The sequence below is a fragment of the Ailuropoda melanoleuca genome, chromosome 7 (assembly GCF_002007445.2).
Source record: "Ailuropoda melanoleuca isolate Jingjing chromosome 7, ASM200744v2, whole genome shotgun sequence".
Taxonomy (NCBI): domain Eukaryota; kingdom Metazoa; phylum Chordata; class Mammalia; order Carnivora; family Ursidae; genus Ailuropoda; species Ailuropoda melanoleuca.
In genome coordinates, this window is record NC_048224.1 from 53555069 (window position 1) to 53569361 (window position 14293).

Here is a 14293-nt window from a genome sequence, read left to right on the forward strand (position 1 = left end):
TGTGTGCTGGCCTTTAGGGTCACCCCAGAGACAAGACAAATGCATTCTCTGCCCTCACGGAGTTAACCCCGTGTTCCGGTAAGGAATACCAGGCTGTAGAGACCCAGACTCCCAGGGCCGCAGACCGGTCACAGGGTAGCTAGCCAAGGAAGTGTCTTCTGCTGGATTCAACTCTGTGTAGCAAACATTCTGGGAGCCTGCTATGTGTTGGCCCCTCTGCCAGGTGCTCCCCTCCTAGCGTTCTCTGTCTGGGAGGAGAAAACGGATAATGAGGGTAGACGGATACATGGTACAGAGGAGAGGGATTGGGGAAGAGACGCTCTGAGGAGGGAAGTCTGAACCAGGTGGCGAGGATGAGTTTGCCGGCTAAAACAACACGATGTGTTTGCTTGGGCCTACTCTGTGCTTAGCACGTATTTGCGCGATGAACCGCAATTGATCATTCCCGAGAGCGCACACGGTGTCGAGGTTCTGTGTGGGGCCTGTGGTCAAGATAAGCATCTGCAAGCCTGAATGCTGTGAGGCCGCTGTCTCTGTTGCTGAGTGACTGGGGGGAGGGGAAGGGAGTGAGGGCATGTGAGCACATGGCTTCTTTCCCTTTGTGCTGTATGCATACACTGCATTCCTTTCTGTACGAGGGGAATGTTCACATATGGACAAAGGAGAAGAATGTCCGGGGGTGTCCCTGACCACCTGGCCTGGGAGTTCTGTCCTAACTTGAAGACCTGCTGGGCTAAGAGAACCAAGGGCGGCCATGGAGAACTGGGAAGGGACCCTGTCTCTGGTTCTCATCTTCCGGGGGTGTCTGGGCCTCATGGGAAGATCAGAGCACAGAAGGCTTCTGGAAAGGGTGGTATGGGAGGCAAATCTAAAGGCTGATGGAAGGGGGGCATGTGAGAATGCCACAGCGGCAGCGCTAGGGCAGAGCAGGGCAGTGGAGTGGAGCGGAGACTTGGGGAGCAGACAGGGTGGCCAAGAGGTGACACTGGGAAGGAACACTTGGCCCCATTCCACACCAAGACCCGGGCGTCTCGGAACCCATGTAATGCTTCTTGTTGTCTGCTTTCTCTCTGCGACCTTCTAGCCGTGTGACAGATCTTGTAAACCAACAACAAACGTTGGAGGAGAAGATGCGGGAAGATCGGGACAGCTTGGTGGAGAGATTACACCGGCAGACGGCCGAGTATTCTGCGTTCAAGCTAGAGAACGAGAGGCTGAAGGTCTGTAGTGAGAGTGGGCCCACACCATGTGTGGAGGGCAGCAGGGCCCCGATGGGGCACTCCGGATGGGGCCCCAGAAATGACTCAAGGGTCTTCAGAGGCCCTGGAGGCAGGGACCTGATTAGGAGGGCGTGCGCTGGAGTCAGAAAGGCCTGGATTTGGGGAACCTGGGTGGCTCAGCCGGTTAGGCGTCTGTCTTCAGCTCAGGTCATGATCTTGGGGTCCTGGGATCGAGCCCCATGTCGGGCTCTCTGCTCAGCGGGTAGTCTGTTTCTCCCTCTCCCTCTTTCTCTCTCAAGTAAATTAAAAGGCCTGGATTCAGGTTCTGACTAACTTTCACTAGCTGCAGGCCCCGGGCTAAACGGTTTATCCTTTGTCACTGTGGTTTCTTAGTGGGAGGAGAGGAGGCTCTGGTGAGAACGTGGTAATGTATGTGAGACACGTAACACGTACACCCATCCCTTGTGCGTGCAACACACCCAATTGGAGGTGGACACTGACTCCTGGGCGGCTGCTTCCTCCTTCACATGCATCCATTCTCCCTAACCTCCCAACCTCCCGATAGTGAGTAGTTGTCTCTACTTTATAGAATAAGGAAACAGACTTAGAGAGGGGTCACATTTGTTGCCAAGATTTTGCCCCAGAAGTGTCGGTGTTGGGATTTGAAGCCATCTCGTTCTGGAGCTCCAGCTCTCCACCGCTTGCTCTACACCCTTTCGGNCCACCAGGCACCCCTTAAAAATGAAATCTTTAAGAAAATAAACAAATAAACCTAAATTTGTCCAGATCAAGTAAAAAGATCCAGCCTGGGGGAGCCTGGGTGGCACAGTGGTTGGGCGTCTGCCTTCGGCTCAGGGCGTGATCCCAGCGATCTGGGATCCCAGCGATCTGGGATCGAGCCCCACGTCGGGCTCCTCTGCTATGAGCCTGCTTCTTCCTCTCCCACTCCCCCTGCTTGTGTTCCCTCACAAGCAGGCTCATAGCAGAGGAGCCCGACGTGGGGCTCGATCCCAGATCGCTGGGATCCCAGATCGCTGGGATCACGCCCTGAGCCGAAGGCAGACGCCCAACCACTGTGCCACCCAGGCTCCCCCAGGCTGGATCTTTTTACTTGATCTGGACAAATTTAGGTTTATTTGTTTATTTTCTTAAAGATTTCATTTTTAAGGGGTGCCTGGTGGCTCAGTCGGTGAAGCATCTAACTTCCACTCAGGTCATGATCACAGGGTCTGAATCAAGTTCTGCATCGGGCTGCTTGCTCAGTGGGGAGCCTGCTTCTCCCTCTGCCTGCCGCTCCCCCTGCTTGTGTGAGCTCGCTCTCTCTGACAAATAAATAAAATCTTAAAAAAAAAAAAAAGATTTTATTTTTAAGTAATTTCTACACCCAACATGGCGCTTGAACTCATGACCCCAAGGTCAAGAGTTACATGTTCTACTGACTGAGCCAGCCAGGCACCCCAGGTTTATTTATTTATTTATTTTACTGATTTATTTGTTAAGTATGACATATGGAAATGTACAATGTTCTAGAATTTTCATTAAGTGAGCACATTTTGTCCGTCATCCACCCTGATCCAAACCATATTAGCATCCCAGTGACCTCACCCACTTACAAACACCTGTACAGAGGTGACTGTCCTCCTGACTTCTGTCACCACAGATTAGCTTGCCTGTTTTTGAATTCCATGCCTGGCTTTCATTCAGCCTTCTGTCTATGAACGATCCATGCTGTGTGGCTGGTCTCATGGTCCATGCTGTCTGGTCTGTCGCTGTAGGACCACACCTTGCTTTATTTATCCCTCCCATCAATGGACTTTTGACTTGTACAGTATCTTCGTACATCTTTGGGCACGTCTAGTTGCGGTATTTTTATAAATTAAATACCGTGAGATAGAACTGCAGGTCATTAGATGTGAGTATAAATTCAGCTTTGGTAGATGTTGCCATAGACTAAGGCAGTCATACAAAGTTACACTCCCATCAGGGGTATGTGAGAGGTAACAGTTGCTCTGTGTCTCCTGGGGGACACTTGGTATTGTCAGTCCTTCTCGTTGGAGCCATTCTGGTGGGAGGGGTGGCCCCTCATTTGTTGTAGTGGGGTTGCTGGGAAATGAAAGGCAGCCTCCAAGTCTAACAGGTGGTTAGGGGATTAGTTACAGTATGTGTGTCTGTGGCGTGTAATACAGTGTGGCCGTTCAAAATGGTGTTTGTAGAAGTGTATTGTCTTAGATGATGTTCTCCAGAAAAAGTTTAAAACGTTACGGAAATGTGATATAGAAGTGATGTTTTTTTGTGAAGTATAGATACATATTTTTCCAGGTTTTTTTCCCCAAATACTAGGATAGATATTCAAACACATACACACCCATTATTCTGCAGCTTGCTTTTCTCATCCAACCATATTTCATGGATATCTTTTTAGGTCAGGTTTTTGTTTTGGTTTTTTGTTTGTTTGTTTTTTAGCTTTATCTCTTTCAAATGACTGCAGATTGTTTTATTGTATTGAGGTACCATGATTTCTTTTGTCCCATCTACTAAGATGAACATTTAGGTTGTGGGAGGACATTTGTTGACTTGAGAAGTAGGTAAGGTAATGGTTACTTGCAAAAGCATGTTGCAAAGCAGTCAATACAATGTAATCCCATTCTTGTTGGAAAAAAAAAAACCCATAAAGTATCTACTCAGCTACAGACAGATAGCCATGAAGCAAGGCATCATGCATCATGACTGGTTTTCCTTGGTCTTACCTCCATTTTCTTTTCTTTTTCTTTCTTTTTTTTTTTTAAAGATTTATTTATTTTAGAGGGAACACAAGTGGGAGGAGGGGCAGAGGGAGAGGGAGAGAAATCCCAAGCAGACTCCCTGCTGAGCACAGAGCCTGACTTAGGGCTCGATCCCACGACCCTGAGATCATGACCTGAGCCAAAACGAAGAGTGGGACGCTTAACTGACGGAGCCACCCCGTTGCCCCTTCCTCCATTTTCCTTAATGATTATGTATTGCTTTTGTAGTAAGGACAAGAAAACCTAGGAGTTGCTTTATTTGCACCTACAGTGACCCTTAACACACGGTTTGAACTGTGTGAGTTCACTTATATGTGAATTTTTTTTATAAATACAGTTTAGTCTGTAAATGTATTTTTTCTTATGATATTCCTAACATTTTCTTTGCTTTAGCTTACTTTATTGTAAGAGTACAGTTTGTAGTACATATAGCAGACAAAATACGTGTTGATCGACTGTATACGTTCTTGGTAAGGCTTCTGGTCAACAGTACGTTGTTGGTAGTTAAGTTTCGGGGGAGTCAAAAGTTATATGTGCAGTTTTGATTGTGTGGGGGGTTGGTGGCCCTAAGGCCTCTGTTCATTGTTCCAGGGTCTACTCTTTATTCACTTGAGTTGCCCTGACACCTGTCTGAGGAAAACTGCTAGTGTGGGTTTGAGTATTTGGGGCTTCCCTTGGCTGGCCCCTCGGAGTGAGAGGTGAGGGTGGGATGGCTGCCTACTCTGGGAACCTTCCTGGGCATAACTCACTAGCCGCCCCTTCCAGGCTAGCTTCGCCCCGATGGAGGACAAGCTCAATCAGGCGCACATTGAGGTACAGCAGCTAAAGGCATCGGTCAAGAACTATGAAGGGATGATTGACAACTATAAGAGTCAGGTAAGTGGCTGCCCCGGACCTTAACCTCTCCCAGGAAGGGTTGGCCGGAAAGGTGTTTTTCACCGATTCTCTGCCCAATGCTTTGCTGGCCCCTAGGTGATGAAGACCAGATTGGAGGCTGATGAAGTGGCTGCCCAGCTGGAACGCTGTGACAAAGAGAACAAGATCCTTAAAGATGAGATGAACAAGGAGATCGAAGCGGTACTGCTCCCCTTCCTTGCTTTCTTCCCCCCCCCCCAATCCCGTGTCTGTCCCCCTTGGTTGCCTGTGAGTCTCTCTGATTTGGACCAGAAAGATTAACGAGTTTTCTCATTGCTGGACTGGTCCGCGCTACTGTGCACGTGCTCACGCTCTCTCTCTCCTACTTTATTCCTTTTCCTCCTGGTTTTCTTCTTTCTTCAGTTTCCTTAAAATAATCTCCCCTGCTTAGAGCATCCAAGTGGATTCAGATGCTCAGATCTGCCAAGTCTTAGGCATTTCATACTTCATTCTGCGTCGACCCAAAGATGTGCCCCCCCTCTCCTTCCCCTTTTCCCCAAAGAGCCTTATTCTAGAGATAAAGCGATGATCTTAATATTAACCTAGGAGAAGGGCTGAGTCCAGGCCCAGCTAGTGATCTGTTGCATAGCCTTGGGCAAGCCCTTGCCTCATCAGTCCTCAGCCTCCTTGTTAATACGGGGATGGACTAAGTCAGAGAGTTCAGACCTCCTCCTCTGACCTGTAGCATTAGGATCTCCTTCCTCGGGCCTTTGGAGTTAGACTGGACCTTAATCCTGGCTCTGTCAGTTTCTAGCTGAGCAACCTTAGGGAGATGACTTTGCCCCTATGATCCTTAGAGCCTTTATATTGGGACAACAGCACCTACTGTATAGGTCATTGTATGAATTAATTGAGAGAGCCCTTAGCACAGGGCCTGGGTCCTGCTGTTTGCTAGGAGATTGTTGTTGTTATTCATGACTAAAGGAGTGGCAGACTCGAGGACCATTTGGGGTCAAGCGTGTCCTTCAGAGAACAGCTGGATACCCTCAGTGACCTGTGGGGCGGGCAGGCCACATTCCTGCCTGTGGTTCTCACAGGACCCTCTTCCGGGGACCCAGGGCAACCCTGACCTCACCTCATAGGACTCCGCCTGGCCCCACCGGCAGCAGGGCCCTTACCAATGGTGGGCTTTTCTGTCCCACTCTAGGCCCGTAGGCAGTTCCAGTCCCAGCTGGCCGACCTGCAGCAGCTGCCTGACATCCTCAAGATCACGGAGGCTAAGCTGGCAGAGTGCCAAGACCAGCTGCAGGGCTATGAGAGGAAGAACATCGACCTCACAGCCATCATATCAGACCTGCGCAGCCGGGTAAGGGACTGGCAGAAAGGGTCCCACGAACTGGCGCGAGCAGGGTCCCGCTTACCAAGATGAGCTGCACGCCCCCCCCAAGGGAGGACCACTTCCTTTTTTTTGGCTGCCGCTTTCTGAAAGGAGTGAGCTATCATCAGTGCTGTGAAATAAAAGTCTGGTGTGCCAAATGCCTTGTGTTTGCACAAAGTGATTGTAGTTATAGGAGCCGTCAGTCACTCTCCTGTTTTGCCCCGCCCCCAGGTGCTCCAAGTCTCCGCCTACCTCCGCTCGGCTGTGCGAGGCCACGCCCCCAGGGGAGACACCCAGGCGCCCCCCCCCCNGCCCCCCCCCCCCCCCCGGGGTCTTTCCCAACTTTCTCTTGCTTTAGCTGCCTTTCTTACTCTTACCCGATACATTGCTTGAGGTTCTGACCTGAAAGAGGGCTTCCTTCCTCCCAGAAGCAGTCTGCCTCTGGGTTACTGGAATCCTGCCTATGGTCTAAGAAGCTATGTGCCTCTCGTTTGCAGTGGGACCTTGGGCGGGGCCCTTCCCCTCTCTTGACCAGCTACCTGGTAATAATAAAAGTAGCTGTGGTTTCTTGAGCACGGATTTTGCACTCCAGTACTGTCTCACGTAATTCTCCCAGAAATGTTAAGATGTAGATGCTATTTCCAGTCATTTTCCAGAAACCAGCATAGGGGCATAATCTCCCGAAGTCACAGAGCTGATACTTAGTGAACAGGGTTTGGAACCCAGTCAGCTCCATCTGCTTCCCAAGCCCGTGTTCTCAGTCCTCTTAAGTTGCCTGCCATCTTTCTTGAATCCAAGCATTCTGAGGGCCTTTCGAGCCTGATATCTGAGGCTTCTGCATACGGCAGCCCTCTGGATAACCTCTCGAACTTGCCAGCCTGAAAGACTCGCTAGGTTTCCTGTTGCCTTGCCAGCACTTGTGCCCATTCAAAGGGAGAATGAAATCAGCGGTGCCAACAATGTAATTGGTAAAGCTCCGTGGCACGTCGTGTGGGCCAGTTAAACCCGCCATCTGCTTCCACCTTCTCATTCGGCCCCGGATCCCATTGAGTGGCTTCTCCTGATCAAGAAAGCATCACCGTGGTTCATCGGGATCAAACCTGGCTTCTCTTCGCGTGGGGAAAGCCTTCACGGGAGTTGGGCCTAACCTGTCCCTCCTCCCCTCTCTCCTCCAGGTTGTGCATTGAGACTTGGATGCCTGCTGAGGGCAGCATGCCCCTTTCCTGGGTGTGGATGACAGGTCCTAGGGGGAAGGGAGGGCTGCACCGGGAAGTTCCTTCATAAACGGATCTGTGTTCCTGTCATTTTAGATCGAACATCAGGGGGACAAGCTGGAGATGGCAAGAGAGAAACATCAGGCTTCCCAGAAGGAAAATAAACAGCTGAGTCTGAAGGTGGATGAACTGGAGAGGTTAGAGGCACTTGGTCCCATCTCTGTCCTCTTCCTAGGACCTGAGACTTTCAGCCACTTAGCTGCTTTGGGCTTAGTGTGCAGAAGTGTTTGAGGGACTCAAGGGCCTGGAAGGTACAGGGCAGAGCTCAGAGGAAAAGCTGCTTCCATTGCAGTGGTAAGCACCGTGGGAGAGAGGAAGGCGGTCTCTTGACCGGGAATGCTCCAGAACAGTGTGGTCAAGTTCAGACCACCCACAGGCTCCAGCTACCAGAAAGGCACACTCACCCAGCAAACCAGCAGGACCCGTATGTGGCTGTTGGGGGGCTTTCCCCCCAACTTGCTTTTTGTTTCTGACCCTCCTTCCCCAAGACCTTTCTGATCCGATTCTTCTGTTACCTATGGACTATTGGAGGCAGTAGGGGAAGAGTACAGCTTTTGGAGTCAGAAGCCTTGGCCTTTGGTCTCAGCTTGGCCACTTAACCTGTATTGTGATCTTGAACAAATCCTTGAACCCTTTTGAACCTCTGTTTACTCATCTTGAGAAAAGGATCAAGGTAGGGATAACAACCTAGCTCCTGAGGTTATTGTAAATCTTCCATGAGGCCTTCCTCAAAGGCCTTAACACATTATCTGGCAAAGAAAAATGCACCGTATTAGTGTGTATTATCCGCCCCCCGCCCGCTTTTTTTAAGTATACTCCATGCCCAACGTGGGGCTTGAACTCACGACCCTGAGATCAAGAGTTGCACGCTCTACCGACTGAGTAATCCAGGCACCCCTACTATTATCCCAATTGTAAATGTGAGGAAACTGAGCATGGAGAGAGGTGAAGTGACTTGCCCAAGGTGACACAGCTGATATCTGGCAAAGCTGTGACGTAGGCCCTTGACTGTCCTCCTCCGGAGCTTTTAGCATCTGTAAAATGAGGGCTGGAGCCTTAGTTTCAGAGCTGAAAGGCCTGGCGCCCTGGGATGCTGTGACTGCCCAGGTGGCTCATGCCGCCCGTATGAGGGGACTTGGGCCAGTGGGTCTCCTGGGCCCCGCCTCTGCTCTGCTCTGCTGGCCTCCAGTATGCAGCTGGTCTCAGCAGGACTTACAAAGCTTTCAGCTGGAAGGTATTCTGGAAGTGCAGTGGGGACTGTGTGTGCATATCGGAATGGTCACTGCAGCCCCATGGCAGGTCACATCCGAGGTAGAGCAGTCCAGCCAAAGTCCCTTTGCTGAGGGGGCAGCCTTGAAGAGAGGCTGAGGGTATGGGTTTTGGTGACAAACCTGCCAGCTGTGCTAACCTCGGGCCAATGATTTTAGCTCTCACTGCCTCAGTTTCTTCATCTGTAGAGTGGGGATAATGGTGACCATGTTTTTTCTGTTGTTTTTTTTGTTTTGTTTTACAAGTGGCAATTTTATTTGTCCTCTATAAATTTTTTAAGGTTAAAATTTTAATTATAGAGCAATACATTTTAATCTTACTCTAGAAACTTCCTTCTCTCCTCACCATTCTCCCCCATGCATAAGAAACAAATTAATTGGGGCGCCTGCGTGGCACAGCAGTTAAGCGTCTGCCTTCAGCTCAGGGCGTGATCCCGGCGTTATGGGATCGAGCCCCACATCAGGCTCCTCTGCTATGAGCCTGCTTCTTCCTCTCCCACTCCCCCTGTTGTGTTCCCTCTCTCACTGGCTGTCTCTATCTCTGTCAAATAAATAATTAGGGGCGTGGGTGGCACAGCGGTTAAGCGTCTGCCTTTGGCTCAGGGCGTGATCCCAGCGTTATGGGATCAAGCCCCACATCAAGCCCCACATCAGGCTCCTCCGCTATGAGCCTGCTTCTTCCTCTCCCACTCCCCCTGCTTGTGTTCCCTCTCTTGCTGGCTGTCTCTATCTCTGTCAAATAAATAAATAAAATCTTTAAAAAAATATATAAATAATAAATAAATAAAATCTTTAAAAAAAAGAAACAAATTAATTGCATTTGTGAAACATTGTATAACTTCTAAACTTTAAGTTCAATACAAGGTGCTGTGTTCTGTGTGCTAACAGGTGCGCTCAGTCGGCTTGCCGCCCACTCTTCACACAGCCCTCTAACTGGCTGTCCCCGCTGCTCAGCTCTCTGCCGTCTTGCTGATCAGCAGGTTTCTTTGGTTTATTCCTGTGGTTCCTTGGAGACTCTTGGCGTGATGAGAGGCCTGGTCCAGGGGTGACTGGCAGCCCCCTGGCAGGGTGGAACAGGACAGGTAGGGGTACGAGCAGGATCTGATTAAATGCTTTCATCTAGGAAACTGGAGGCGACCAGCGCCCAGAATATCGAGTTCCTACAGGTGATTGCCAAGAGGGAGGAGGCAATCCACCAGTCCCAGCTACGGCTAGAGGAGAAAACACGAGAGTGTGGGACCCTGGCCAGGCAGTTGGAGAGCGCTATTGAAGATGCTAGGAGGCAGGTCAGTCTTGATTCTATTACAAACTAGCTCTATGACCTTGGGCAGATCACCTGACTTCTCTGAGCCTATTTCCCAATCTAAAACATGGACACACTGTAGTGGCACCTGCCTCATGAATTCGTAGGGATCAAATGAGCAATTACTGGAAAGGATTTGGCCCTTTATTCAACTGCAGTGTGTGTGGGACTCAGCCGGGTTTACTACGGCTCAAGTGATGACTGAAAGGGCAGGTGAAGTGGGCTGCAGAAGTCCCTGTAGTTAGCTCCTGCCCCGAGGCTCCAGGGAGCCATCCACAGCGATGGGCAAGGGCTGTCTGTGAGACCAGACTGGGAGTGGCCTCGGCTTCTCTGCCTGGTGTTGCCCAGGTCAACTAAGCCAGCCCCACCTCCGTGCCTTCTGGGCAGGTGGAACAAACCAAGGAACACGCAGTCTCCAAGGAGCGAGCTGCCCAGAATAAAATCCTGGACCTTGAGACCCAGCTGAGCAGGACCAAAACTGAACTCAGCCAGCTGCGGCGGAGCCGGGACGATGTGAGTCGGGCTGGAGGGTAGGAGGGAGAAGAGAAGGGAGTGGATTGAGATTTTAGCTTCCTGGGCCTGCAGGGCAAGATGTTTTTATGAATATGACACAGTTTTATACTTGTCCAATCTCTTTCCCATCCCTTAAGGATATTCCAGGCAGATCCCTTTTTTTCTTAACCGCTTTGTTAAGATATCATTTACATAAAACTCACTCATTTAAACTGTGCAATTCAATGGTTTTTAGTATATTCACAGAGTTGTGCCATTATCGCCACAAGCTAAGTTTAGAATATTTTCAGAAAGAAACCCCATAGCCATCAGCAGTCACTCCATTCCCCTTGCCCTCAGCCCCTGGCAGCCACTGATCAAGGGATCTTCTAGACATTTCACACACTTGGCCCGTATTCTCATTCTTCCTTTTAGGCTGACCGTCGCTACCAGAGCCGGCTCCAGGACCTCAAGGATCGCCTGGAGCAGTCGGAGAGCACCAATCGCAGCATGCAAAACTACGTCCAGTTCCTCAAGTCGTCCTATGCCAACGTGTTCGGGGACAGTCCCTACACGACCTACCTGACCAGCTCTCCCATCCGCTCCCGATCGCCTCCTGCCTAAGGCTGCTGGTCTTGGGCCAGGAGCCCGGATTGATGCCATGGGAACTGAGGAGGGGCCAAGCCACAGCTGGAAAGCCTGTTGCTTTCCTCTCGCTTCCACTGATGGAAGTGTGTTCAGGATCTTGTCTGGGCTACTGGCTCCAGAAAAGTCCCTAAAGCAGCGGGAACGACTTCGTTTTCTCCCCTCTGACAGAGTCACCTGATGGAAATTTTTATTACCTTGACATGCCTTAAATCTACTAATCTTAGGATATCAGATTTTAACTCACCATGACTTTGCTCCTTCCTTTCCTGAGAAAATGATCTGGACTTTTTCTGCCAGTTCCCTCTCAGCCCTCCTCTTTTGAGGAATCTCTCTCTCGGGTTTTCTCTTCCCTGAACCAGCAGGAGCTATTAGCTCAAGGTCCTCACCACGCCTCCTGGGCTGAGCACGTTCACTTGCTGTTTTCTGTCATGGGTACGGTGTTTGCCCCAACGCCTCCCTCCCACGCCCGGTAGAAACATCATGTCCAAGTGTCCTTGAGGCCACTTGCCCCCAAGCACTTCACAATAGACACTGCAGGGTCTTTTCAAAGTGTAATCCCAATCTCATTGATTTTTGTTTCTCTTTGCCAGGTTTGTATCTATGGAATGCATTTATTTTGGAAATATGTGTGTTGTTTTACAAGAAGCTTTTATAATCAATATTTAAGGCTCCATTGGATGATTTCCTTTACCTACCCCCTTCCCTTTTCTAAAAATGATCAAGGAAAAAAATGTTGCAGGAGAGCCAGTAAACAAGTACTTGGTGCCTGGGACACGAGGCTTCTCATTTTATTTTGGCTCATTTATTTTATTCTTCCTTCCTTGTGCACCTTCTTCACATCATAATCCTGTGAGATGACTGGAGGAAACACATTTTGTAAGGCACTGCTCAGTGTCGGATGGGATGGATAGGATGGACGAAGATAGGATGTGTATATATTACTATTTTTAAAATGTTAGTTTCTTTTTCTTTTTATAAAGATCTTATTTTGGGGGGCATCTAGGTGGTTCATCAGTTAAGTGTCTGCCTTCAGCTGGGGTCATGATCCCAGGGTCCTGGGATCAAGTCTGACGTCAGTCTCCCTGGGAACCTACTTCTTCCTCTCCCTCTGCTGCTTGTGTTCTCTCTTTCTCTCTCAAATATGTAAATAAAATCTTTTAAAAAAATAAAGATATTATTTTTAAAAATTTTAAAAAGATTTTAAGTAATCTGTAACACTCAATGTGGGGCTGGCTTGAAATCACAACCCTGAGATCGAGAGTTGCATGCCCTACTGACTGAGCCAGGCAGGTGCCCCTAAATATCTTATTTTTAAGTAATCTGTACACCGAATGTGGGGCTTGAACTCACAACCCCGAGATCACGGGTTGCATGCTCTCCCAACTGAGCCAGCTAGGCGCCCTTGTTAGCTGGTTTCATTCTTTTTTTTTTTTTTTAAGATTTTTAAAATTTATTTATTTGACAGAGAGACAGCCAGCGAGAGAGGGAACACAAGCAGGGAGAGTGGGAGAGGAAGAAGCAGGCTCCCAGCGGAGGAGCCTGATGCAGGGCTAGATCCCAGGACCCTGGGATCACGGCCTGAGCCGAAGGCAGATGCTTAAAGACTGAGCCACCCAGGCACCCATGTTAGCTGGTTTCTGAATGACAAGATTATGGGCTATTTTTGTGCTCTTCACATTTTCCTATATCTAAAAGAAAGAACAACACATTCTTTAGAGAGGTGAATGAATGGGGTACTGTGCTGAACCCTAACCTTTCTGTTTTAGCTGTTATTGCCCTTCTGGGTGATCCAGTCTTGTCCTCTCTCTCTACTCCAACCCAAGGACAAAACTCTAGAGAATTCCCCTGTCCTCAAAAACAATGGGCCCACACACACGTCTAGATTCAGAAAATCTCCTTCCCCCTCAAATTTTTGGACGTTCGTAGTTTCTAGCTTTTAATTTTGCCAAGGGAGATCATTTGAAAAACAAGCACCAGCTACCAATGCCACAATACTGAGCCTGTTTTCATAGCTTTAATGATAAATGGACTAGAACTTACAATGTATGAAAGATCTCCCAAGAAAGAACAGTTGGGGGCAACCCTCTTGGGCCCCCTCCCTCTTTGGGAGCTTTGTACTATCGCTCAATAAACATTACTTTGCTGCCCACCAAAAAAAAAAAAGTAAGTAAAAAAGAAAAAGGACAGTTGGCAAACTTACACCAATGTGGTACATATCTGCACAACTCATTTGTACTTTTGTCAAACTAATGAAAACTTCCTCCGTGCAGGGCACTGCTATTTACAACGCTGGTGGGAAACACTTCTTTTGGAGTCTAATGCTAGGACTCTCTCAACGATGTTCTATTTTTCTTTGTAAAGTATTTTATTACAAACAGTCCAGAGAATGTGTTTAAAAAGAATCAAAAAATGAAAATGTTTATATCACTTCAATCTCCAGAGAGTTTTCCTTTCTACCTTGAACTGAGATCCCACGAAATGGGCAAAAGGAGCACCAAAGTCAAAAAGTCCCAGTTAAAGCTGGTTCCCAGCAATGGTAAATCTTATCCTATGTAGTGAGATAGAATTCACATACCATAAAATTCACCCTTTTAAAAGTGTATAATTCAGTCATTTTCAGTATATTAACAAAGTTGTGCAACCATAAGCTTTATCCAGTTCTAGAACATTTTCATCACCCCAAATGAAGCCCATACCCGTTAGCAGCCACTCCCCCTTTCCCCTCCCTACAGCCCCTTGGCAGTCACTAACAAAGTCTCTAAAGATATGTTATTCTGGACTTTTAACAAAAGTGAAATCATACAATAATGTGACCAGCGCTTTCACTTAGAAGAATGTTTTCCACTTTTCATCCATGTTGTAGCACGCATTCTTCATTTTATGGCCAAATAATACTCCATTGTATGAATACACCCTATTTTATTTACTCATCAGTTGATGGACAATTGTGTTTCCACTTTTTTTAAAAAAAGATTTTATTTATTTATGTGACAGAGAGACAGCCAGCAAGAGAGGGAACACAGCAGGGGGAGTGGGAGAGGAAGAAGTAGGCTCCCAGCGGAGGATCCCGAT

General features: G+C 48.5%; 1 protein-coding gene across 11 annotated transcripts in view; it reads left to right on the top strand.

Moving 5' to 3' along the window:
* The window catches only part of ODF2 (outer dense fiber of sperm tails 2), a 31938-nt gene extending 19572 nt beyond the window's left edge, over nt 1-12366 (top strand). For 8 of the 11 annotated variants that reach the window (XM_019795230.2, XM_019795231.2, XM_034664616.1 and 5 more), the window contains 8 exons: nt 1085-1220; nt 4769-4879; nt 4976-5080; nt 6066-6224; nt 7547-7647; nt 9902-10064; nt 10469-10594; nt 11009-12365. In XM_019795230.2, coding sequence (XP_019650789.2) covers nt 1085-1220; nt 4769-4879; nt 4976-5080; nt 6066-6224; nt 7547-7647; nt 9902-10064; nt 10469-10594; nt 11009-11197 — 1090 coding nt within the window. In that variant the 3' untranslated portion in view covers nt 11198-12365. Of the gene's footprint in view, nt 1-1084; nt 1221-4768; nt 4880-4975; nt 5081-6065; nt 6225-7546; nt 7648-9901; nt 10065-10468; nt 10595-11008 lie in introns of all 11 variants that reach the window. The other 3 variants (XM_019795228.2, XM_034664619.1, XM_034664614.1) reach the window with 2 other exon arrangements.
* The last annotated feature ends 1927 nt before the right edge of the window (nt 12367-14293 follow it).